The sequence below is a fragment of the Canis aureus genome, chromosome 15 (assembly GCF_053574225.1).
Source record: "Canis aureus isolate CA01 chromosome 15, VMU_Caureus_v.1.0, whole genome shotgun sequence".
NCBI classification, from domain to species: Eukaryota; Metazoa; Chordata; class Mammalia; order Carnivora; family Canidae; genus Canis; species Canis aureus.
Genome location: NC_135625.1, coordinates 53,755,242 through 53,780,096, shown reverse-complemented (window position 1 = coordinate 53,780,096; position 24,855 = coordinate 53,755,242). Strand labels below are relative to the sequence as shown.

Genomic DNA, 24,855 nt, shown 5'->3' with positions numbered 1-24,855 from the left:
TAGAAAAAGAGGAACAAACGCAACTCAAAGTTAGCCAGAGGAAGGATATAATAAAGATTAGAGTAGAGATAATGAAATAGTAGGAAAACAGTTCAGAAAATGAATGAACCCTAAGGTTGGTTCTTGAAAAGATCAACAAAATTGACAAACTTGTAGCTGGATGGGCTAAGAAAAAAAAAAAGAGAGAGAGAGTGAGAAGCCTCCAATGACTACAATCAGAAATGAAGATGAGAGCATTACTGTCAGTTCTTTTTTTTAAATATTTTATTTATGGGAGACACAGAGAGAGAGAGAAAGAGAGAGAGAGAGAGCGCCAGAGACACAGGCAGAGGGAGAAGCAGGCTCCATGCAGGGAGCCTGACATGGGTCTCGATCCCGGGCCTCCAGGATCAGACCCTGGGCTGAAGGCAGTGCTAAACCACTGAGCCACCTGGCTGCCCTGCCAGTTCTACAGATATGAAGTGTTATAAGAAAGCAAAATGAACAATTGTATGACAACAAATTGAAGAGCCCAGATAAAATGGACAAATTCCTAGAAACACAAAACCTACTAAGACTGAATCAGGAGAGGGATGCCTGGGTGGCACAGCAGTTGGGTGTTTGCCTTCAGCTCAGAGTGTGATCCCAAGTCCCAGGATGGAGTCCCACATCAGGCTTCCTGCATGGAACCTGCTTCTCCCTCTGCCTGTGTCTCTGCCTCTCTCTCTCTCTGTGTCTCTCAAGAATAAATAAATAAAATCTTAAAAAAAAAAAAAGACTGAATCAGGAGAGAATAGGCAATCTCAATAGCTACACTAGCAAGGAGCTGGAAACATTAAAAAAAAATCTCCCAACAAATGAAGGCTCTGGTCCTGAGGGCTTCACAAATGAATTCTATCAAACATTTAAAGAGCAATTAACATAAATACTCCTCAAACTTGTCCTAAAAATTGAATAGGAGAGAACATATTTAGCTCAATTTTAAGAAGCCAGCATTTCCCTGATGCCAAAGACCCTACAAGAAAAGAAACTACAGGTGTATATCCCTTGTGAATATTGATGCAAAAATCCTCAACAAAATACTAGCAGAGTTCAGCTCATATTAACAGGATTAAATACCATGACTATTCAACAAATGCAAGGATGGTTCAATATACAAAGGTCAATTGGCATAATAGGCCACATCACAAAATATAGGGGAAGCCCACATAATCATCTCAATTGATGGAGAAAAAGCATTTGACAAAATCCAACATGCTTTCATGATAAAAAGAAAAAAAAGAACACTCAAAGATGGAGTAGAAGGAATACCTCAACATAATAAAAATCACATACAAACAACCCCCAGCAAATGTCACACTCAGGGGTGTGAGACAGGGAGGCCCACATCACTGCTTCCATGAAGCTGGATACTGGAAGCCCCAGCCAGAGTGACTGGGGGAAAGAAAAAAAGCATCCAGATTGGAAAGGAAGAAGCAAAATGCTCTTTGTAGATGATATGGTCTTGTATGTTAAAAACAAACAAACAAATATACAAACAGACAAAAAAACCTTAAAGAGTTTCCCAAAAATACCTATTAGAACAAATAAACAAATTTGCAAAGTTGCAGAGTCAACACATGCAAATCAGTTCCATTTCTTTAAAAAAAAAAAAAAGATGTGGGGGAGGGGCAGAGGAAGAAGCAGGCTCCCCACTGAGCAGGGAGCCCACCATGGGGCTCAATCCCAGGACCTTGAGATCATGACGCTTGAGATCTGAAGGCAGATGCTTCACTGACTGAGCCACCCATGCACCCATTGCCACCCATTGGTTGCATTTCTATACAAGAACAATGAACAAACTGATAAGGAAATTAAGGGGGAAATTCCATTTGTAATAGCATCAAAATGAATAAATACTTAGGAATTAACCTCACAGAGGAAGTGAAAGATCTATACACTGAAAATGAGAAAACATTGCTAAAAGAAAGGAGACATAACTGGAACAGAACCCTATGTTCATGGATGGGTCAAAATAGTTGGTATTGTTATTATCCAAAGTGAGCCATTGTTTTAATGCAATCCTTTAATGTCACTTTTTGCAGAAATGGAAAAAAAAATCTATCCTAAAATTCATATTGGAATTTCAAGGGATCTAAAAGTAAAAAACAAACAAATATAAACAAAAAATACTTGAAAAAGAACAAAGTTGGAAGATATCACATTTCTTGACTTCAGAATTTACCATGAATATATAGTAATCAGAGACTCCATTGGTTAAGCATCTGACTCTTGATTTTGGCTCAGATCATGATCTTAGGGGTCATGAGATTGATCCCCACATCAGGCTCCATGCTGAGTGTGGAGCCCATTTAGTCTCCCCCACTCCTTAAAAAAATGCAGTAATCAAGACAGTGGTGCTTGCATAAGATGGTTATATGGACCAGTGGGATGGCACAGAATAAACTGCTCCTTTTTTTTTTTTAATTTTTTTTTTAATTTTTATTTATTTATGATAGTCACAGAGAGAGAGAGAGAGAGAGAGGCAGAGACACAGGCAGAGGGAGAAGCAGGCTCCATGCACCGGGAGCCCGACGTGGGATTCGATCCCGGGTCTCCAGGATCACGCCCTGGGCCAAAGGCAGGCGCCAAACCGCTGCGCCACCCAGGGATCCCGAATAAACTGCTCCTAACCAAATCCTTGCATATATGGTGAAATGACTTTTGACAAGGGTACCAAGACCATTTAATGGAGAGAAGATAGTCTTTTCATGAAATGTTTGGAATAGTAGATATCCACTTTGTGAAATAATGAAGTTGGACCCCTACTAACACCGTATATAAAAATTAGCTCAAACTGGATCATAGATTATAGGGGTGCCCAACTGTCTCAGTTGGTGGAGCATGCAACTCTCAATCTCAAGATTGGGAGTGAGTTCAAGCCTCACATTGGGCATGGGGCCTACTTTTAAAAAAAGAACTACAACTATAAAACTCTTAGAAGAAACCAGGACAAAAGCTTTGTGACATGGCGTTTGTGAGTCATTGGCTATGAATGACATCAAAGGTACAGTTAGGAAATCGGCAAATTTGACTTCATGAAAATTAAAAAATTTTGTGTATCAAAGGTCACTGTCAACAGCATAAAAAGGCAACCTACAGAAATGAGAAAAAATATTTGCAAACCACATATCTAATAAAAGATTAATATCCAGACTTTGTAGACAACTCCTGAACACAACAACAAGAAACAAACAAAACACCCGGTCTGATTTCAAAATGGGCAAAGATCTTAAGTAGACCTGTGTCCAAGGAAGATGTACAAATGGCCAATGAGCCCATGAAAGATGTTCAGTGTCGTTGATCATCGGGGAACTGCGGATCAAAACGTCGATAAGCTGGCACCGTGCACCCACCCAGACGGCTGCCGTTGAAACAGCGGCAAACTACGTGTGGAAGTGCACTGCTGGCAGGGGTGTGAGAGGGCGCAGACTCTGTAGGAGCCAGTATGCTGGTTCCTCAAAAAGTTTGAAACAGAATTGCCATATGACCCAGCAATTGCATGTCTAGAAACATACCCCAAAGACTGAAGCAGGATTTGGAAGACGTGCTGCCCACCCATGTTCATAACATGATTCACAGCAGCCAAAAGTGGAAGCACCATGGCATCCATCAGGGGATGGATGGGTAAGCAACATGTGGTCTGTCCACACACTGAAGAATCGTTCAGGCTCAGAGAAGCTCGGCCTCCTGACACCTACTCCAACAGGGATGAAGCGTGAGGACATTATGTCCCATGAAATAAGCCTGTCACAAGAAAGACGTGTGATTGTACTAATGTGACATACGTGGAGTGCTGGGCGTGGGGGGCCGGGGAATTGGGGTTTAGCAGGTACGGAGTTTCCTATTTAGAGGATGGATGGTGGTGATGTCAGTGCAGCAGTGTCAATGTACTTAACATGCTGGACTGTGCACAGAAAAATGGTAAAGATGGTAAGCTTTGTGTTGTGTGTATTCACCACACAAAATAACATCTGCCCAAGGAGCTGTGGGTTGTCAGGGGTTTGGGAAGAGGGAAGGATGGATAGGGTAGAGCACAAGAGTTTTAGGCAGAGACACTATTCCATATGATACTAAAATGGTATCGTGGTTACGATACGAAATGGTTATGTGGCATTCCATGTTTGTAAATCCTGTAGAATATATGACACCAAACGTGAACTCTCACATAAACCGTGGACTTCACTTAATGTGTCAACACTGGCTTATCGATTGCGGCAAATGTGCCCCACTCATGCAGGAGGTTAGTAACGGGGGCTGTGGGGACGTGAAGGGGTATCTGGGAACTCCTATACTTTTTGCCCAGTTTTTCTGTAAAGAGCAGACTGCTCCAAAAACTGACACTTATTTTTTTTTAATTTTTATTTATTTATGATAGTCACAGAGAGAGAGAGAGAGAGAGAGAGAGAGGCAGAGACACAGGCAGAGGGAGAAGCAGGCTCCATGTACCGGGAGCCCAATGTGGGATTCAATCCTGGGGCTCCAGGATCGCGCCCTGGGCCAAAGGCAGGCGCCAAACCGCTGTGCCACCCAGGGATCCCCTTATTATTGTTTTTTTAAAGGAAGCTTTCACACTGGCCAGAATTGGATCACAGGTCCTGAGCAGGCTGGGAGAGCAAAGAAGCAAATAGCATCAAGATGTGACAACAGGGATGATGAGGGGTGCCCCAGGTGACCCCAAATCTCAATGTGTCGGCTGGCAGCCCAGGGGGTCACCATGGCCGCCTGGGCTGGTCAGAGCACTACACGCACACCCAGCCAGGTGCCGTGCCGGGGGCTGCTGAGCACCACAGTAGGAAAGCATTTTAGTCCTGGCGGGGGCGGGGGGGGTGTTAATCATCTGAACCCTTCACTGGACACGCTAAGATTTTTGATGTGCTTCCTGTTAGCCTAAGGGAAGAGCGCAGGGGTGTGCACCTACCGCATAAAGCGGGTGCCTTTTGGCACTGATCTCATCTCTAGGATCTCGGTTTGAATCAATGCAAAACCGAGGAAATACTGTTGGGCATGAACACAGAAACCAGATACTAAGGTACAGTCATGACGCACTGGGACCTCCTGGCCTCTGGCTCCAGGAGCTGGACCTGTGGGTGACAGGACACAGCCCAGCGGGAAGTGCATGGATTGTGGGGAGCACCTTGGTCTTCTGCTGTCAGCCTGGAGGTATGCCAGGGAAGACCCTGGAGACCACACAGTCTTCCTTCCATTCCCTGGCCGTCCCGTGCCCCTGCTGGTACATCTGGGGCCACCCTGTGATAAACTGTTTGCAGTGAAATCTTTGACTCAGGCTCTGTTATGGGGGCAGACACCCAGGAGCAGAGGCAGGAATCCCAAATGGGGGCTGGCGTCTCAGCATTGGCCAGCCAGGTGGACAGGGGCAGGGGACTGGACAGTGGCCACTGCACACGTGACAGCCCTGGGCCCTTGACTCTTGTCCCCACCTGCAGCTCACTCAGGGCTTAGGGGTGGGCCTGAGCCCCTCTCGGCTTCTGTCTTCCCTGGCACATCTGGGGTGGTTCCTCTGAGTCAGGCTAGGGTCCACACGGCAGATAGCACGCTCTTCCTGCAGCTGTCTCCAGTAGGCGGCCACACAGGAGGTGCTCGCACAGACTCGCTTATCAGCTCAGCCTTGCCGTGGGGGCCAAGGTCTGGTCCACCTGGTGATAGGGAGAGCCCGAGGGAGGGAGCAGAAGGTGAGTACGGTGCACCTGTGTTGTTTGCGTGGGGCTCCCCGGGACACTGTGCTCCTGCAGGGTTGGCGGGGACAGGCCTGGCCCAGGGACAGGAGGGAGGGGGACGGGGCAGAGGAGCCGGGCAGGCGGAGGAGGCTTTTGCATCTGGGATCTCTGTGCACTGTCAGGCCTTGGGAAACTGAACTTCCCCCTCCACCCAGAGGAGGATGATTGTCACTGGTCACTCCACCTCTAACTACCCCCTCTGTTATCAGGCTGTTAATATTAATTAACAACAGTTGCTAAGGTTGGCAGTGCAAGGTGTGTCCCAGGAGCTGGCCTGGTCCCAGGAGGGGGCCAGGCACAGAGGGGCTCTGAGGCTGGGCGGTCTGCACTTGGGCGGGGTGGGAGCGTGGGGGCGTGGAGGGCCAGTTCTCGATTCAGGAAGTAGGTGAAGGGGAGACCCCTCCCCCACCGCATGTCACCAGGAGGCTCATTGAGAGGGTGAGACAAAGCCAGGACAATGTCACCAGGAGGCTCATCAAGAGGGTGAGACAAAGCCAGGACAGAGAAGGTGGATCATTAACTAGCTGGCAGCCACGGGAGGTGTGGGGCTCAGCCCCATTGGTCCCAGACAAGTCAGGCCAGGCTGTCCCTCATGGGGAGGCTGCCTTGCTGCGCACCCCCAGTTTAAGTACATGAGCTGCCTAGGCACGCACTCTGTGTCCCCAAGAGCCAGAGCTTAGCTGTCCCCGGCTGTCCCTGTGGCCTGGGCCCACTGCCCTCGGACCCCTTCCCTGCACAGGGATGGCGGACACTGGCCTGAGGGGCTGGCTGCTATGGGCACTGCTCCTGCACGTGGTGAGTCTCGGTGCTCCCGAAAGGGGTGCGGGGCGGGGTCCTGGGTGGCCCACATCCCCAGGTCATGGCTTAGGTGGACCCAAGAGTTGGGGCCTGGGGATGACGGAGTGCCTCCCATCACCGGTGCGCCGTGGGCGTCCTGGCCTGAGGTGGCCAGCAGAGGGGTCAGGGAGGGTCCAGTCCTGGAAGGCTATTGGGGTGGGCTCGGGGGGATCACCTGGTGAGCCTTTAGTTCCTGGGGGAGCTCTGGGGGCTCTTACCTCAGGTTGCTCTGTGACTCCCAAGTCTGGGAGGATGGGTGAAGGCTTTCTGCCCCAAGCAGATGAGAGCAGGGAAAGCTCTGCACAGAACATCTGAGAGGGGCCCTGGGCCCCCGGGTGTGGGCTGCAGCTCGGGCAATGGCAGCCACCTTCGAAGCAACACCGCCCCAAGGGCACAGGGCCACCTGGACTCAGTTCCCAGCCTGGCCCGGGCCACCGTGTCTCAGCAGGACTACAGAGCCGCCTCCAGCCCATCCCACTCTCCCCACCTGTCCCCTTATCGTCCGATGTGACCGTCCGGCCCCCTCCCCCTCTTCAGTGACCCCCTTCCTCAGGATGAAGGCCTGGCGGTGCCTGTCACCCATGGCCCCCAGATACCGTGGAGACACCCTGCCCCTGCCGGGGCCTCCCGCTGGGCACCCTGCACCTGCCCCCACTGCCCAGAGGCTCCCGAAGCGCTGCCTGGCGCCGGGGCCTGCAGTGATGTCATCCCGCCCCGCAGGCCCAGAGTGAGCTGTACACACCCATCCACCAGCCTGGCTACTGCGCTTTCTACGACGAGTGTGGGAAGAACCCAGAGCTGTCTGGGGGACTGGCGCCTCTGTCTAATGTGTCCTGCCTGTCCAACACGCCCGCCCCCCGTGTCACTGGTGAGCACCTGACCCTCCTACAGCGCATCTGCCCCCGCCTCTACACGGGCACCACCACCTATGCCTGCTGCTCCCCCAAGCAGCTGCTGTCCCTGGAGACGAGCCTGGCGGTCACCAAGGCCCTCCTCACCCGCTGCCCCACCTGCTCCGACAACTTTGTGAACCTGCACTGCCAAAACACCTGCAGCCCCAACCAAAGTCTCTTCATCAACGTGACCCGCGTGGCTGGGGGCGGGGGTGGCCGGCCCCAGGCTGTGGTGGCCTATGAGGCCTTCTACCAGGACACCTTTGCCCAGCAGACCTACGACTCTTGCAGCCGGGTGCGCATCCCTGCGGCTGCCACGCTGGCCGTGGGCACCATGTGTGGCGTTTACGGCTCCACCCTCTGCAATGCTCAGCGCTGGCTCAATTTCCAGGGGGACACTTCGAATGGCCTGGCTCCCCTGGACATCACCTTCCACCTGATGGAGCCCGGCCAGGCCCTAGGGAGTGGGATGCAGGCTCTGACCGGGGAGATCAGGCCCTGCAACGAGTCCCAGGGCAATGGCACGGTGGCCTGCTCCTGCCAGGACTGTGCTGCGTCCTGCCCCACCATCCCCCAGCCCCAGGCACTGGACTCCACCTTCTACCTGGGCGGGCTGGAAGGTGGGCTGGCCCTTGTCATCATCCTCTGCTCTGCTTTTGCCCTGCTTACCACCTTCCTGGTGGGTACCCGCCTGGCCTCCTCCTGTGGCAAGGACAAGACGCCAGACCCCAAGGCAGGCATGAGCCTGTCTGACAAACTCAGCCTCTCCACCAACGTCATCCTTAGCCAGTGCTTCCAGAACTGGGGCACATGGGTGGCCTCATGGCCGCTGACCATCCTGTTGGTGTCCATCGCCGTGGTATTGGCCTTGTCAGGAGGCCTGGCCTTTGTGGAACTGACCACGGACCCAGTGGAGCTGTGGTCGGCCCCCAGCAGCCAAGCCCGGAGCGAGAAGGCTTTCCACGACCAGCATTTTGGCCCCTTCCTCCGAACCAACCAGGTGATCTTGACGGCTCCCAACCGGCCCAGCTACCACTACGACTCCCTGCTCCTGGGGCCCAAGAACTTCAGTGGGGTCCTAGCCTCTGACCTCCTGCTGGAGCTGCTGGAGCTGCAGGAGACGCTGCGGCACCTCCAGGTGTGGTCGCCCGAGGAGCAGCGCCACATCTCGCTGCAGGACATCTGCTTCGCGCCCCTCAACCCTCACAATGCCAGCCTCTCCGACTGCTGCATCAACAGCCTCCTGCAGTATTTCCAGAGCAACCGCACGCACCTGCTGCTCACGGCCAACCAGACGCTGACGGGCCAGACCTCCCAGGTGGACTGGAGGGACCACTTTCTCTACTGTGCTAAGTGAGTCCCCCCGCCGTCAGCTGCAGCCAGGGCTGCCATGTGCAGCCAGGTCCCGTGGTCCTGCCTGGCTCCGCATGTCGTATGTCGGTCTCAGGGGCTGCGACACACCCTTTCTCTCCCTGCCCCCCTCTAAGCCCCACTCCCTCAGGGCTTCCTACCCGCTGTTGCAGATTTGCCCAGGGCCATCGTGGCCTCTCCAGTTCTGGCTCTGCCCGGCCATAGCAGTGGCATCCTTGCCCATTCTTGCTTTGTGTGTCACAGAGCTGTGCGACGGACCCACACGTGCATGCCTCCGCTTGGGGGCCCGTGAGGTGCCCTGGGATCAGGGCAGGGTCCCCCTATCAGGCGGTAGCCACATGCCTGGCTGCCTGCACTGTGCCATGGTGTACCCAGGACGCTAACGAGGCCTCAGGGCTGGGAGGGAGGGCTCTGGAGCCCCGCGCCCTGAGGGCAGCAGGTGGGCAGGCAGTGGCCCGGGCTCTCTGAGGCTGCAGTGGGCGGAGGTCCTTGACATCTGGTCTTGGGCCTGCTCACACTCTGACACAGGACCTGAGTCCCCAGAGAGCCCTGGCCTGGGCAGAGGTTCTTTCTGCTGACATCTACCCCATGAGAAAGCGAAGCTGAGAAATGAAAGAATATGTATTAATTCTTTAAAAATGACAAGAGTAAGCCTGTTACACATCAACAGAGGTAGTACAGTATCCTGCTTAGTAGAAGGCAGCTGGATTCCAGCATCTGCATGTGGCCTGTTGGTTGTAGTACAGTGAGAACACCTGGCTCTGCACCTGTGTGGCCAGACGAGGGAGCCACGCCGTGACAGCCTTTGCACGTCCTTGGGAGTCACCTACCATACCTCACCCAAGTCAGCAGGTGGTTTTTAACTAGGTGTTAGTTGCAACATGGAATCTGAAACCACGTGGGTGAACTGTCTGTGCCCCTTATACGTGAGGGCAAACAAGGGGGAAAAGGCAAACAGCATCTCAGTATTATTATGAAAATAGTCTTGTCCTTGATGCCCCTGGAAAGGGTGTCCAGGACTCCTAGGCTCTGACGCCACAATGAGAACCATGGGATTAAATGGGAGACCCAGGGCTCCACCCCTTGGGGAAGCCCACGTTTGGGCCACTTCCCAGAGTCTGTGTCTTGGCCCCTGTTGGCCCTGAGAGGTGGTGGGTCAGGGAGGAAGCTCTGGCCACAAGTCCCATCCTCATGCTGGCTTTATTTTGATTTTGGATGCTCACAACTCTTGGGTGGTCTGGTTATCCCCATTCCAGAGACAGGAAAACTGGGGCCCAGGGGTGGTGAGCAGCTCAAGGTCACACAGCAACGAGGGCGCTTAGGACAGCTGGTGAGCGGTGTTCTCACTCATAAAGAGCACTTCGGGGGATCCCTAGGTGGCTCAGCGGTTTGGTGCCTGCCTTTGGCCCAGGGCTCGATCCTGGAGTCCTGGGATCGAGTCCCACGTCGGGGTCCTGGCATGGAGCCTGCTTCTCCCTCTGCCTGTGTCTCTGCCTCTCTTTTTCTCTCCCTCTGTCTACCATAAATAAATAAATAAATCTTAAAAAAAAACATTAAAAAAATAATAAAGAGCGCTTCGTCCAGGAGCCCAATACGTGCTGGCAGGAAGGCAGGAAGGCTCGGTAGAGATGTTCCCAAGGTGGCAGGGCTGCTCATCTGCCTGCAGGGCAGGAGCATCTGAACTCAGGGCCTGCAGGGGTCCAGGCTGGTGGGGGAGGAGACTGAGCAGCTCGAGGCCCGCGCAGCCACCCTGTAGGAGGAGTCCAGGGGCCATGTGTGTGCATGTGTGTGTGATGCTCACCCACCTCCTTGTCTGGGATGCAGCCCAGAGCCCTCAGCCTCAGGCAGGTAGGAGAGGAGAGCTCCGGTTCACTGTGGGTTGGGACTCAGGAAATCTTGTTGGGAGAAATGGTTCTGACCGAGGGGTCAGGTGCTGGTGCTGGCAGCGGGCACAGGGCCAGGAACAGTCCTTCCTTCTCCCCCCAGCGCCCCACTCACCTTCAAGGATGGCACAGCCCTAGCCCTGAGCTGCATGGCTGACTACGGGGGCCCTGTCTTCCCCTTCCTTGCCGTGGGTGGCTACAAAGGTAAGCCGGGTGGCCCCAGGGAGGCCAGCGAGGGGGTGAGATGGGGCAAGGGCAGTGGGCAGGAAGGAGGGAATAGTGATGGATTCTTGCTGCCTGGGGGTGGCCAGGCTTGGGAGGGGCACGGGGCCGCAGACCTGGCACGTCCTCCAGGTTCTCCCAGCCTGCCCAGGTCCTCTGGTCTGTGCTTGGGTTCACAAGTCTTGCCCTTGGCTGAAAGAGGGAAATTGGGTGGAGCGTTGGACAAGGACTTAAATATGGAAGGTTGGGGAGGGGAGCAGGAGTGAGGCTGGAGAGGAAGGGGAGCAGGGGCAAGGAAGGAGGGTGGCTGAGCATTTCTCATCCCAGGGAAGGACTACTCTGAGGCGGAGGCCCTGATTATGACCTTCTCCCTCAACAACTATGCCCCTGGGGACCCCCGGCTGGCCCAGGCTAAGCTCTGGGAGGCAGCCTTCTTGGAGGAGATGAAAGCCTTCCAGCGGCGGACAGCTGGCACTTTCCAGGTCACATTCATGGCTGAGGTAGGCTTTGGGGTCCCTGGCTCTGCAGAGTGGGTGCCCGTGTCCCCGGCGGGCCTCCCTCTTCCTGAGCAGCCCTGGGCCCGCCTGTCTGGGAGTACGGGACTCTGCAGTCTCTGCAGGGGCTCTGGGAGCCTGTGGGTCAGCGGGGCTGGGGGTCGTGTGTCCGCAGCGCTCCCTGGAGGACGAGATTAACCGCACGACGGCGGAGGACCTCCCCATCTTCGGAGTCAGCTACATCATCATCTTCCTGTACATCTCCCTGGCGCTGGGCAGCTACTCCAGCTGGCGCCGGGTGCCGGTGAGAACCGCCAGAGGCACAGGGGGGCGGCCTGGCCTGGCAGGACATCCGGAACCCTCCCCTCAGTGGCTTCCCAAGGGGTTATGCTTCCTGGAAGCAGCCTGCTCTCAGAGAAGCCCCCCTGGAGCAGGCGCAGAGCTCACTTGTAGAATGCCCCCACCTGTAGAGCTGACCTGTAGGCGCCGAGCTTGCCCGCCCTTCCGTAGCCAGGAGGCTGAGCCTGGTCCCTTTGCAGGTGGACTCCAAGGTCACGCTGGGCCTGGGCGGGGTGGCGGTGGTGCTGGGAGCAGTGACAGCGGCCATGGGCTTCTTCTCCTACCTCGGCGTGCCGTCCTCCCTGGTGATCCTTCAGGTGGTGCCTTTCCTGGTGCTGGCCGTGGGCGCTGACAACATCTTCATCTTTGTTCTGGAGTACCAGGTGAGAGGGGGGCTTTCCTCCCAGCCCAGGTGCCGCCCTGCAGTGAGTTGCCACACCTCCTCCTCCGGGCCCGCCCCGCCCCACAGTCCAGGCTGATCTAGCCTCTCCCGTTGGTGGCCATTGAGGGACCCAGGGATATGTCCGAACAAGCCTGCTACGGACACCCCAAAATGCACCAAGCGTGTCTCTGGGCCAGACCCCACAAAGTGGACAAGGCGGAGAGCAGAGGCTTTGTGGGGGGATCTGCTCCTGATGGGAGAGTGGGAGCGCGTGCCCGCTCCCCGCTCCCTGCTCCTGGCTGGCTCTGCATGCTGTCCCTGACCTCCTGCAGAGGCTGCCCCGGAGGCCGGGAGAGCCGCGGGAGGCCCACATCGGCCGAGCGCTGGGCAGTGTGGCCCCTAGCATGTTGCTCTGCAGCCTGTCTGAGGCCATCTGCTTCTTTCTAGGTGAGCCGGGGTGGAAGGTGGGGGCACTGCCTGTGGGTGGCCCCCTTCCCGCCAGGCCCTGATTCTCACCCCTGCGCCCCCCAGGGGCCCTGACCCCTATGCCCGCTGTGAAGACCTTTGCCCTGATCTCGGGCTTTGCCATCGTCCTGGACTTCCTGCTGCAGGTGTCAGCCTTTGTGGCTCTGCTATCTCTGGACAGCAGGAGGCAGGAGGTAGGGGGGGGGCAGGGACCCCAGGCCTCACCTCCTGGGGCGGGGGGGCTTTATGTCCTGGAGCAGGCTCAGAGAGCGCGGCTGGGTGCAGGGGCAGCATGCCTGTGGGCCACGTAGAAAAGTCATTGTGTCTTGGTGATTTATGGGAATATAAACAAACCTGCGAAGTGCAAAAAGGTCAAGGAAAAATGTAAGAGAGATGTTGGCAGGGGGCTGTCATTTGTGCGACAGCGCAAAGTTTAGAGGTGTTGGATCAAGAGAGAAAAGAAACCCAAACAGCGCAGCACCCGGCGCGTCCCTGCGGGGGCTGCTTGGGGACCACCTGCAGGGGCTGCCTCCCCCCAGGCCTCCCGCTTGGACGTCTGCTGCTGCGTGAGCGCCCCGAAGCTGCCCGCACCCGGCCAGAGCGAGGGACTCCTGCTCCGAGTCTTCCGCAAGTTCTACGTCCCAGTCCTGCTGCACCGGGTGACACGGGCGGTGGTGGTGAGTGGGGCTGGGGGCCGCGGTGGGTGGGGCTGGGGGTGTGGGTTGGTGGTGAGTGGGGCTGGGGGCCGCGGTGGGTGGGCCTGGGGGTGTGGGTTGGTGGTGAGTGGGGCTGGAGGCCGGGGTGGGTGGGCCTGGGGGTGTGGGTTGGTGGTGAGTGGGGCTGGAGGCCGGGGTGGGTGGGGCTGGGGTGTGTGTGGGGCTAGTGGGGCTGCGGGAGTGGGCTGCGTGGCAGGTGGGGCTGGGGGCGCGGGGGGGGGGCGGTGGCGCGGCGGGCGGAGGCAGGGCAGGGGCGGGGCGGGGGTGGGAGGGTCTGCTCAGCCTCCCCCCCAACGGGCGGCGGGCGCCTTAGTGACCCTGCCCCGCCCTCCTCAGCTGCTGCTGTTCACCGGCCTCTTCGGGGTGGGCCTCTACTTCATGTGCCACATCCGCGTGGGATTGGATCAGGAGCTGGCCCTGCCCAAGGTGAGGCGCACCCCACCACCTCGGCTCGCTGGCCGTGCTCCCCTGGGTCCGGGAGGGTCAGCGACCCCGCGCGGGGCAGGGCCGGGCCGCGAGAACCGGGGACAGCAGCGGACTCCGCGCGGAAGGACCAGGCGCAGGGGTGGCCGCGGGCCGCGGGCCTGGGGGCGGGGGCGGGGGGGCGTGGGGAGCGGGCACGCAGCTCTGGGCTGGCCGGGGAGCTGGGGAGCTGGGCGTGCAGGCGGAGTGAGCGGCCCTGGGCCTGCCCGGAACTGGGCACGCCGCGTCCTCAGGCCTGCGCTCTGCAGCGCCGGCGTCGGGGCCCAGGCCCCCCAGCAGGGTCAGGGGCGCCAGGGGTCTGAGAGCCTCGTGGGTGGAAGACGGCTGTGAGGGGTCCGGGCACCCGTAGTATCGGAGGAGGGTGGAGGTGAGGGTACCCCACCTGCCAGAACACCCCTGCTCCCCTCGACACCCAGCACTGGAGCCCCACACTGTGTGTCCTGTGTGCGGTCGTCTGCTCAGCATCACCTGTGCCGGGTCCCTCCAGGCCGAGGGGTTCATACTACGCGAGCACACGCACACACACCCCATCTGGTTTACACATTGCTTGCCTGCTGCGGACTGGGGTTCCCTTTTTCTGAGAGGTTGGGAATGAGGCTGCCTTGAACGTGGATGCACAGCGACTTCTTCTCAAACCTGCTTCCTTTGGGTGTGTTCCCAGAGGTAGAACTGCTGGATTACAGGATGATTCTAATTTTAATTGTTTTGAGGAGCCACCAGACTGCTTGCCCTGAAGCTGTTCTATTTCGCATTCCCTGCAGAAGTGCACCAGGGCTCTGGTGTCTCCACATCAACACTTGTTTCTGGCTTTTTTTTCTTTCTCTGTTTCGATGGCAGCCATCCCCACAGGTGTGAAGGGGCATCTCCGTGCAGTTTTGACCTGCTTTGCCTGATAAGTGGCAATGCTGAGCATCTTGCCATGTGCTCACTACCCGTTGGTGGGTCTTTGAAGAAAGGGCTGGTCAAGTCTTTTGCTTATTTCTGAAACAACTTGTTTGTTGTGGTTTGGTTTCTTTGTGAATTTTGGGAATTCTCTAGATATTCTGGGTATTAATCCCTTATCAGGTACATGATGCAAATGTTTTCTGCATTTCTATTGGTTGCGTGTCCTTTTTTTTTTTTAAGATATTGTTTATTTATTTGATAGAGAGCAAGAGCACAAGCAGGGGGAGGGGCAGAGGCAGAGGGAGAAGCAGACTCCCTGCTGAGCAGGGAGCCTGATGTGGGACTTGATTCCAGGACTCTGAGATCGTGACCTGAACTGAAGGCAGATGCTTAACTGACTCAGCCACCCAGGTGCCCCATAGCGTGTGACTCTTGATCTTGGGGTCATGAGTTCAGGCCCCATATTGGGTGTGGCAATGACTTAAAAATAGTCTTCAAAAATTTTTATTTTTCAAAAAGTCCAATTTGCCTATTTTTCTTTTTGTTAACTGAGCTTTTGGTGTCATTCAAGAAATAATTACCAAATCCAGTATCCTGAAGTTTTTCCCATTTTCCTCTAAGGGTTTCACAAATTCAGCTCTTCAGTGTTGGATCCACTTTGAGTTAATGTTTGTACATAGTCATGTATTTTTTTCTTTCTTCCTTTCTCTTTCTTTTTTCTTTGTTCCTTCCTTCCTTCCTCTTCTTTCTTCTTTCTCTCTTTCTTTCTTTCTTTCTTTCTTTCTTTCTTTCTTTCTTTCTTTCTTTTTCTTTCTTTCTTTCTTCTCTCTTTCTCTCTCTCTTTCTTTCTTCTTTCTTTCTTTCTTTCTTTCTTTCTTTTTCTTTCTTTCTTTCTTTCTTTCTTTCTTTCTTTCTTTCTTTCTTTCTTTCTTTCTTTCTTTCTTTCTTTCTTTTGTAGGCTCCATACTCAGCGAGGAGCCCAGCCTAGTGCAGGTCTTTTAGTGGTAAGTTTTGAAATCAGGAAATGTGAGTCCTCCAATTGTTTTTTTAAAGATTTATTTTGTTTGAGAGAGATAAAGAGATAGAGATAGAGCAAGCATGTGTGCAAGAGCAGGGGAGGGGTAGAGGGAAATACCCTAAGCTGGCTCCGCACTGAGTGCGGAGTGCGGTGTTGGACTTAATCTCTCAGCCCTGATATTATGAGCTGAATCAAAACCAGGAGTTGGTGGGGATCCCTGGGTGGCTGGGGATCCCTGGGTGGCTCAGCGGTTTGGCGCCTGCCTTTGACCCAGGCCGCGATCCTGGAGACCCGGATTGAGTCCCATGTTGGGCTCCCTGCGTGGAACCTGCTTCTCCCTCTGCCTGTGTCTCTGCCTCTCTCTCTCCCTCTCTGTGTCTATCATGAATAAATAAATAAATCTTAAAAAAAAAGATTGAAAAAAAAGAACAAAAAAAACAGGAGTTGGATGCTTAATGGACTGAGCCACCGAGGCCCCCCCCTGAGTCCTCCAAATTTATTTATTTATTTATTTATTTATTTATTTATTTATTTATTTATTTAAAGATTTTATTTATTTATTCATGAGAGAGAGAGAGAGAGAGGCAAAGACACAGGCAGAGGGAGAAGCAGGCCCCGGGCTGAAGGCAGTAATAAACCACTGAGCCACTCAGGCTGCCCCTTATTCTTCTTTTAAAGAATGTTTTGGGGATTCCTGGGTGGCTCAGCGGTTTAGCGCCTCCTTCAGCCCAGGTCCTGATCCCGGGGTCATGGGATCGAGTCCCACATCGGGCTCCCTACATGGAGCCTGCTTCTTCCTCTGCCTGTGTCTCTGCCTCTCTTCCTCTGTCTTTCATGAATAGATAAATAAAATCTTAAAAAAAAAAGAATGTTTTGGCTATTTGGAGTCCCTTGTGAATTTTAAGATGGATTTTTCTATATCTGCAAGAAACGCCATTGGGATCTTAACAGGATTGCACTGAATCTGGAGACTTTCTAGCAGCCTGTACGATATTCAGTCTTCCAGCCCATAAATGCAGATGTCTTCCCACTTATCTGTGTCTTTAATTTCTTTCGGCAATGCTGCCTGGTTGACAGAGTGCAGGTCTTTCACCCCTTGGGTGACATTAATTTCTAAGTACTTTATTATTTTATGCTGCTGTCACTGGACATTCCCTAGTTCCCTCTTTGGGTTATTCACGATTCATGTATAAAAAGACCAAAAAAAAAAAAAAGACCACTGATTTCTGTGCATTGATCTTGTAACTTGCAACCTTGCTGAATTTATTTACTAGTTTTAAGGGGCTTGGGGTAGACTTTTGGAGTTTCATGTACAGAATGTCATGTAACCTACGGCCAGAATTTTTCATGTAGTCCTTGTACTTTTCAGCTCCAAAATTTCCTTCTGGGTTCTGTTTCATATTTTCTATTTGTTCATCATTCCATTTTGTTCACACTTTTCTTTTCTTGGTTTTGTCCGAATCTTATTTTAGCTTTTCGAGCATCCCTAAAACAGGCATTTTAAAGTTTCCGTCTGATGCGTCCACCATGTGGTCTTTCTTGAGGAGGTCATCTGTTGATAAATGTTGGTTCCTAGGTATGGGCCCTACTTTCCTGATTGTGTGTCTATGATGTTTGTTGAAAAATGGACAGTTGAGTCTTTTTTTTTAAAGATTTTATTTATATATTCAAGACAGAGAGAGAGAGAGAGAGGCAGAGACACAAGCAGAGGGAGAAGCAGGCTCCATGCAGGGAGCCTGATGTGGGACTCGATCCCGGGTCTCCAGGATCATACCCTGGGCTGAAGGCAGCAACAAACCGCTGGGCCATCGGGGCTGCCCACAGTTAAGTCTTATATGGTGATTCTAAAGATCGGATTCTCCCCCTTCCCTGAGATATGCTTTTTTATAAAAAGTGACTGTTGCTGGTGTTTCTGTCCTGGAGATTAGCCTGGGGTATAGAAGGATAGTCTTACCAGGTCATTTCTGAGCCCAAGCCTCTCCCTGGTAATGGGAGGTAACTTCTCTTGTATTTGTGATTGCCTTTGAATGTCCCATTCCTGAAACATCTGGCTGCCAAAAGGGGAAAAAGGGAAAACACAAAGAGAAAAATTAATAAACTGGTCACTGGTCACTTAAAGCTCTCAGCAGATGTGCCAGGCTGAGGCCAGGGAGCTTATGGCAGCAGCCCGACTGTACCAGTGAGGCTGGAGCAGCGGTCAGCTATCAGAATGCAAATCCGCGATCTTTTAGGGGCTTGGGGTTCTCGTGTTCCATGCTGGACCCCTCAAGCTGGGTGCAAAGTGCCTGTGTGTGGCCAGGTAGCTGCTGCAATGCTGAGAGCTGAAGGCAGGTGACGTCGAGCACAATTTGCTTCCAGACTTTTCCCTGGGAGCTGCGAGCCCTCGGCAGAACCTGTGGCTGCACACCGTCTCTCTCAGACAGGTGCTGCCAGCAGAGTGGTGTCCAGGTGGGGGATGGATTCCTGGTACCTTCGACTCCACTTTCTCTCACACCACTCCCAGGCTGTATGTTTTAGGAGAAGCGAACAGATCATGCAACTGCCTGATACACAGCCTCGAGGGTGTGGTGTGCACGTGGGTGTTTACACGTGGGCATGCGTGTGGGCTTTGGTCACACACCAGCTTGTTAGGCTGTCGCGGCAGCAAAATGGGGATAATGGGAAGGGGCAACGTTACATGTACATGAATGTGTGTGTGTGTGTAAGAGAGAGAGAGAATGTTCATGCATGTTGGAACCTGGTGTTCTGTGCTTATACCTACACACATGTGCTCTGTGGGTGTACCTGTTATCACACCAGGATGTGTGTACCTCTGAGCACTTCTGTGAGCCTGTGCATGTACTTCTGTGATTGTGCACTTCTGTGTGTGCATCTCTGTGAATGTGCATGTAACTTTGTGTGTGTGCACCTCTGTCATTGTGCACCTCTGTGGGTGTGCATCCACCTCTGTGAATGCACACCTCTGTGGGTGTGTGTGTACATCTGTGAGTGTGCACCTCCATGAATGTGTGTGCATCTCTGTGAGTGTGCAGCTCCGTGGGTGTGGGTGCACCTCCGTGAGTGAGCGTGCACCTCGTGTGTGCACCTCTGTGTGTATGCACGTCTGTGGGTGTGTACCTCGGTGAGTGTGTGCGCACCTCCATGGGTGAGTGTACACCTCTGTGTGTCCTCTGTGACTGTGCACCCCCAGGACCATATGTGCACCTCCATGAGCATGTGTGCATCTCTGTGACTGAGTGTGCACCTCTGTAGGTGTGCGTGCACCCTCATGAGTATGCATGCATCTCTGAGGGTGCACCCCCATGAGTGCGTATGCACCTCCGTGTATGTGCACATCCATGAGTGTGTGTGCAGCTCCGTGAATGTGCACCCCTGTGAGCACAAGCGAGGGTGAGCCCCTCAGGAGGAGTCCGGCCCCAACCTCAGTGACTGCCTCTTGTTCCAGGACTCATACCTGCTGGACTATTTCTTCTTCCTGAACCGCTACTTTGAGGTGGGGGCTCCCGTCTACTTTGTCACCACGGGAGGCTACAACTTCTCCAGCGAGGCGGGCATGAATGCTGTGTGCTCCAGTGCCGGGTGCGACAGTTACTCCTTAACCCAGAAGATCCAGTACGCCACCGAGTTCCCCGAGGAGTAAGTGCCCGGCCCAGCCCTGTGTGCCCCCAGCCCCCCTTCCTGGCTGGCTCGACTCTACCCAGCTGCCCTCCTCCTGTCATGGGCTTGGGGGGTAGGCCACCTGGTTCGGTGCCCCCATCCCCAGCCTCCTCTCCCCTGCCCCTCAGGTCTTACCTGGCCATCCCTGCCTCCTCCTGGGTGGATGACTTCATCGACTGGCTGACCCCGTCCTCCTGCTGCCGCCTTTATGCCTTTGGTGCTAATAAGGACAAATTCTGCCCTTCGACTGTCAGTGAGTGCCGGGCCTCTGGGAGCTCCCACCTACCACAGCTTGGGGAAGCTGAGGCAGGAGGCAGGGGCATGGCTAGCCCTCTTCGTTCCTCCCGTGATCTCACAGGGCAGTGAGGGTGCAGGCACAGGCTGGGAGCACATGTATGGGGTCCCACCCCCTGAGCTGTGATCTTGGCTTGCTGACGCTCATGGGTGGTGGTGGGGAGAGCTGAGCTCAGCCTGTGGCTCTGGCCCCCCCATAGCTGCATTTGTAGGTGTAGTGGGAAGGCCCAAGGGGGTCGTTTCTTTGCCACCCCCCCACGTTGCTTCCTCATCTGCCATAGTTGCTGGCAGTTTCCATGACCAAGAGGGGGAGTCCTCCTACAGAGACAAGTGCAAACACCTCCAGAGCACACCTGCCACACGTTTCAGTGGTGGAAGTGCCTGGGGACCCGGATGGGAATGGAGTGGAAGGGGCTAGAGAGCAGCAGTGCCGGCCCTGGGGGTGGCACTGCCTGGAGCCCCCCCTCTCTTTGCAGACTCCCTAGCCTGCTTGAAGAACTGCGTGAACTTCACACTGGGCCCTGTCCGGCCATCCGTGGACCAGTTCCACAAGTACCTTCCCTGGTTCCTGAGTGACCCGCCCAACATCAAGTGTCCCAAAGGGTAAGCCTGGGGTGGGTGGGGAGCACAGCCACTTGGGTGCTGGAGTGCGGAGCGCAGACCATCGCGAGGATGGCTGTGGTCTCTGATGAAGCTTTTGCACTGGCCTCCTTGCAGTGGGCTGGCAGCGTACAACACCTCCGTGCATTTGGGATCTGATGGCCAGGTTTTAGGTAAGCATGGCCTGAACCAGCAGCCCTGAGGGGTCACCAGCAGCCCCAGGGGAGAACCTCTCAATCTGCAAGCTTCTCCCCTTCCTTCTTCAGGGGGTACTCCCACCTGCCCTGTCCTCAGAGGTGTGTTATGCAGCAACCCCCTCCCCAAATCCTCAGTCAGGGAGACATTCCCAGACTCTTCCAGGGGTGGTGCCGCCCTGAGGAGTCACTCACGCCTCTTTCTCACATTCACCAATTGCTCACCATGTGGCAGCTGGCTACATGGATGACTATTGCCCCTGCCTGAGGTCACCCTGCCCCGCTTCTGGATCTCCCCTCGGGAAGATGCACATGGGAAGACTAATTGAATTAATTTGAAAAATATGATGCATGTTTTGAAAGCCTAGAGCGCAGCATTTAGCTTTATCTGGGAGTTGTCTTTAGGTGCAGCCATCAGCGGCAGGAGGAGTGGAGGCTCAAGGTGGGATGAGGGTGGGGGTGGGAGTAGGAGCCACTGTAGAGCTGTGGGCGAGCCCCCAGCTCTGCGCCCCTTGCTCATGATATAAGACTATACCACTGCAGGGGCTGCCGAGCCCTGATGGCAGCAGGTATGCCCCAGGGTGTGAGGGCGCCCACAGCGGGGCCCTGACCTTGCCCTTCCTCCACCCCCGGCTGGCGTAGCCTCCCGGTTCATGGCCTACCACAAGCCGCTGCGGAACTCGGAGGATTACACTGAGGCCCTGCGGGTGTCACGGGCGCTGGCGGCCAACATCACGGCCCAGCTGCGGCAGGTGCCGGGCACCGACCCGGCCTTCGAGGTCTTCCCCTACACGTGAGTCCCAGCGGCGGCGGGGGCAGGGAGAATCCCCTAGAAGGGGGCCACCACATGCCGCAGGGCTGACGGCGCTCCGCCCCGCAGGATCACCAACGTGTTCTACGAGCAGTACCTGAGCGTGGTCCCCGAGGGCCTCTTCATGCTCGCCATCTGCCTGCTGCCCACCTTCGTAGTCTGCTGCCTGCTGCTGGGCATGGACCTACGCTCCGGCCTCCTCAACCTGTTCTCCATCGTCATGATCCTCGTGGACACCGTGGGCTTCATGGCCCTGTGGGGCATCAGTTACAATGCCGTGTCGCTCATCAACCTGGTCACGGTAAGCTGCCCTCCGCCTTGCAGAGACCCCGCACCCCCACTCTTGCTCGCCTAATGCCCCTCTCTGCCCCAGGCGGTGGGCATCTCCGTGGAGTTCGTGTCCCACATCACCCGCTCCTTTGCAGTCAGCACCCGGCCCACCCGGCTGGAGAGGGCCAAGGAGGCCACCATCTCCATGGGCAGCGCGGTGAGTACGCCCGCCGGCCCCCGTGCCCCCTGCTTGCTACCCTGCGCCCGGCCTCACATCCACCTGTGACCCTGCAGGTGTTTGCTGGCGTGGCCATGACCAACCTGCCGGGCATCCTCGTCCTGGGCCTGGCCAAGGCGCAGCTCATCCAGATCTTCTTCTTCCGCCTCAACCTCCTCATCACCGTGCTGGGTCTGCTGCATGGCCTGGTCTTCCTGCCAGTGGTCCTCAGCTACCTCGGTGAGAGGCCGGGTGCCTGAGTGCCCACCGGCCAGGGCCTCCCGCACCGCCGCACTCCTGCACCCAGTGGTCCCAGCCCAGCAGGGCCCGTTCACATAGCAGCCCTGCCCCCTGTACCCCTGTACCTCTGCACCCAGCCATCCCAGGTCAGCAGGCGCCCTGCCCTGCAGCCAGCCTCTCCGATACAGTGGGTCCTCCCTTCCTATTCCCTTCCACCACCACCCCTGCCCCTCTGTTTCCAGATCAGATCCCGTGCTGCCTGAGATCTCCTCTCTCCTTTCTTCCAGAATATCCTGTGGCAGCACCCGGCAGGCCCTCCTTGCTGAGAGAAGCGGTCCCTCATTCCGTTGACAGACCAGGGCAGGGAGGACCCTCCTGCTCAGCGCAGGCCTCCCTGACTGGGGTCCTCTGTGGTTGTTCTCCTGCAGGGCCTGATATCAATGCAGCTCTCGTGCTGGACCAGAAGAAGACAGAAGAGGCCATCGGGGCCCCTGCCCACCTGGTCCCAACATCCACGGCCAGCAGCACCTATGTCAACTACGGCTTCCAACATCCCGCCAACGGTGTAGTGGGCGACAGTTCTCTGCCCCGCAGTGGACCGGACCTCTGATGAAGCCGGAGCCCCTATGCTGGCTCACCAGCCCTGGGCCCCGGGGGCCCCTTGACCCATCCTCCCACTCAGGGTCTGGGAGAGGCTGTCTCCGTGGGAGTGCCTGTGCTGGGACATTCTGCATCCACCAGGGTGCATCCATGAGGACACGATTATGCTGAAGGCGGCACATGGCAGTGTGAATGTGATCTGTTCCTGACCTGTCTCTTGGGAGTTGGCGTGTCTTCCTCGTGCAAGTTTTTAAACCTAAATTCCCTGTATCTATATGTAAACAATATATAGTAGTATTTCACATTTTGAAAAGTTTCATAAATGGTATCACTTGATGAATGCCACACACGTTAGATTCATTCACCTGGGTCCCTGTAGACCTCGCCCAGTCGCCGCGACGGCCCCACTGTATCCCACTGTGTGAGTGGACACAGCATTTCTGTCCTTCCCCTGCTGGTTGGCACATTGTTCCCAACTACTTTTCTACTGTAGCTCCATAATCACTTATGTGGAATTCCCAAATCTCTGAAAATCTAGTTTGTCTTCTTTTTCTTTTGTATGTTTGGGAAAAACTCATTTGGTGCCAAAAACTAGCCAGACAAGATCCGTCTATTTATACTCTTTATGAATGGGGTACATAGACCCCACGCTCTGCTTAACATAAGTGGTCAGATATACTGGCACATGGGTGAGTCTGATTATCCCTTATGTGTGGCCACAAGCCCTGATAAAGCATATTATCTAAGGCAGGGTAAACATTAGTTTTCTAAAAACCTGTAGGATTTCAGGTATAGAGCATGAACCTCTATGAGGCTGAGCTTGTGTTTGCATATCTCCTGGTGTATGTGTGGGAGGGCTACCTGGAGGCGGTGTGGCTGAGGTCCTGTCTGGATACAGACAAAGCCTCCCCCCAAAGCTGCTGCCCTATTCACGCTCCCACCACTACTCCTCCCTGGACGGACAACACAGTACATCCCACCTGCTCTTTGGGGGAAAGGGTAGGATTACGGATGATTATCATTTTTAAGATACATTTCTAAAAAGAAAACTCTAACATTTTAGAGTAGTTTTAGATTTACATAAAAATTGCAAAGATAATACTGGGAGTTCTCATATACCTCACACCCGGTTTACCCAATTAACATATTATGTTTGTATAGCACATTCATCATCGTACAATTACTAAACCAGTATCATAATTACAACTAAAGTCCATGCTTTATTTAGATTTCCTTAGAGTTTACCTGGTGTCCTCTTTTCTGGCCCAGGATCCCATCCAGGAAAGCACGTGACATTAGTTGTTATGTCTATGTAGGCTCTTGGCTGTGAGAGTTTGTCAGACTTTCCTTGTTTACCATGGCCGTGACGCTTTCCAGGAGGACTGGTCGGGCAGTAGTAGTTTTGTAGAATATCCCTCAAATGGTATTGTCTGGTGTTTGTCTCCTAACTAGACTGAGGCTGTGGGTTTCTGGCCGAGAGATGGCAATGGTGAGGCCCCTTCTCAGCAGATCACATAAAGGGTGCAGGCTATCACCGTGACTTCCCACTGCTGGCATCAACTCCTGTCGCCCTGCGAGGTCATGTCTGTCCCGGGCCCTTCCCCTGCCCGTGCTGTCCATGCTGTGCTGTTTGGAGGGAAGCCACGATGCACACCCTCCACTAGGGCAGTGGGGAGTTATGTTCCACTTCCTGAAGGGTGGAGTTTTTATAAATATTTTAAGACTTTATTTATTCATGAAAGACAGAGAGAGAGAGAGAGAGAGAGAGAAAGAGAGAGAGAGGCGCAAAGACACAGGCAGAGGGAGAAGCAGACTCCATGCAAGGAGCCCGATGTGGGACTTGATCCTGGGACTCCAGGATCACAATACCCTGGGCCAAAGGCAGGCACTAAACTGCTGAGCCACCCAGGGATCCCCTAGAACTTACATAAATTATTCAGAATTCCTCCCAATAGGACAGGTGTCTATTTTCCTCCATGTATTTATTTACTCAGTCTGCTGTGTGGACTCATGGCTATCCTTTTTGTAGTTTGGGTTCTGATGTGAAACTACTTCATTTTGTTGGTCAGATTGTTCTCTCTTGGGCCATTAGGAGCTCTTTCTCTTGGATCTTCTGTCCCTTTGCCATACTCCCGTCATGGAGGTATTTTCCCTGCTCCCTGCTCTACAAGTTGGTCCAGGCTCAACTTGTATATTTTCTGCTCCCTTCCTAGAATCATCCATTTCTC

The 24,855-nt window shown here is 54.4% G+C and overlaps 1 protein-coding gene across 1 annotated transcript; it reads left to right on the top strand.

Moving 5' to 3' along the window:
• Positions 1–5,642: 5,642 nt before the first annotated feature.
• NPC1L1 (NPC1 like intracellular cholesterol transporter 1) lies at positions 5,643–22,963 on the top strand. Its single transcript, XM_077849929.1, has 20 exons — positions 5,643–5,711; positions 6,496–6,551; positions 7,314–8,839; positions 10,844–10,944; positions 11,290–11,462; positions 11,632–11,760; positions 11,996–12,178; positions 12,510–12,624; positions 12,709–12,836; positions 13,182–13,319; positions 13,695–13,784; positions 19,190–19,380; positions 19,530–19,654; positions 20,172–20,298; positions 20,413–20,468; positions 21,132–21,282; positions 21,370–21,601; positions 21,674–21,787; positions 21,865–22,027; positions 22,456–22,963. Exons 2-20 carry the CDS (start codon positions 6,498–6,500, stop codon positions 22,635–22,637), a joined length of 3,978 nt encoding a protein of 1,325 aa, XP_077706055.1. The 5' UTR covers positions 5,643–5,711; positions 6,496–6,497; the 3' UTR covers positions 22,638–22,963.
• The last annotated feature ends 1,892 nt before the right edge of the window (positions 22,964–24,855 follow it).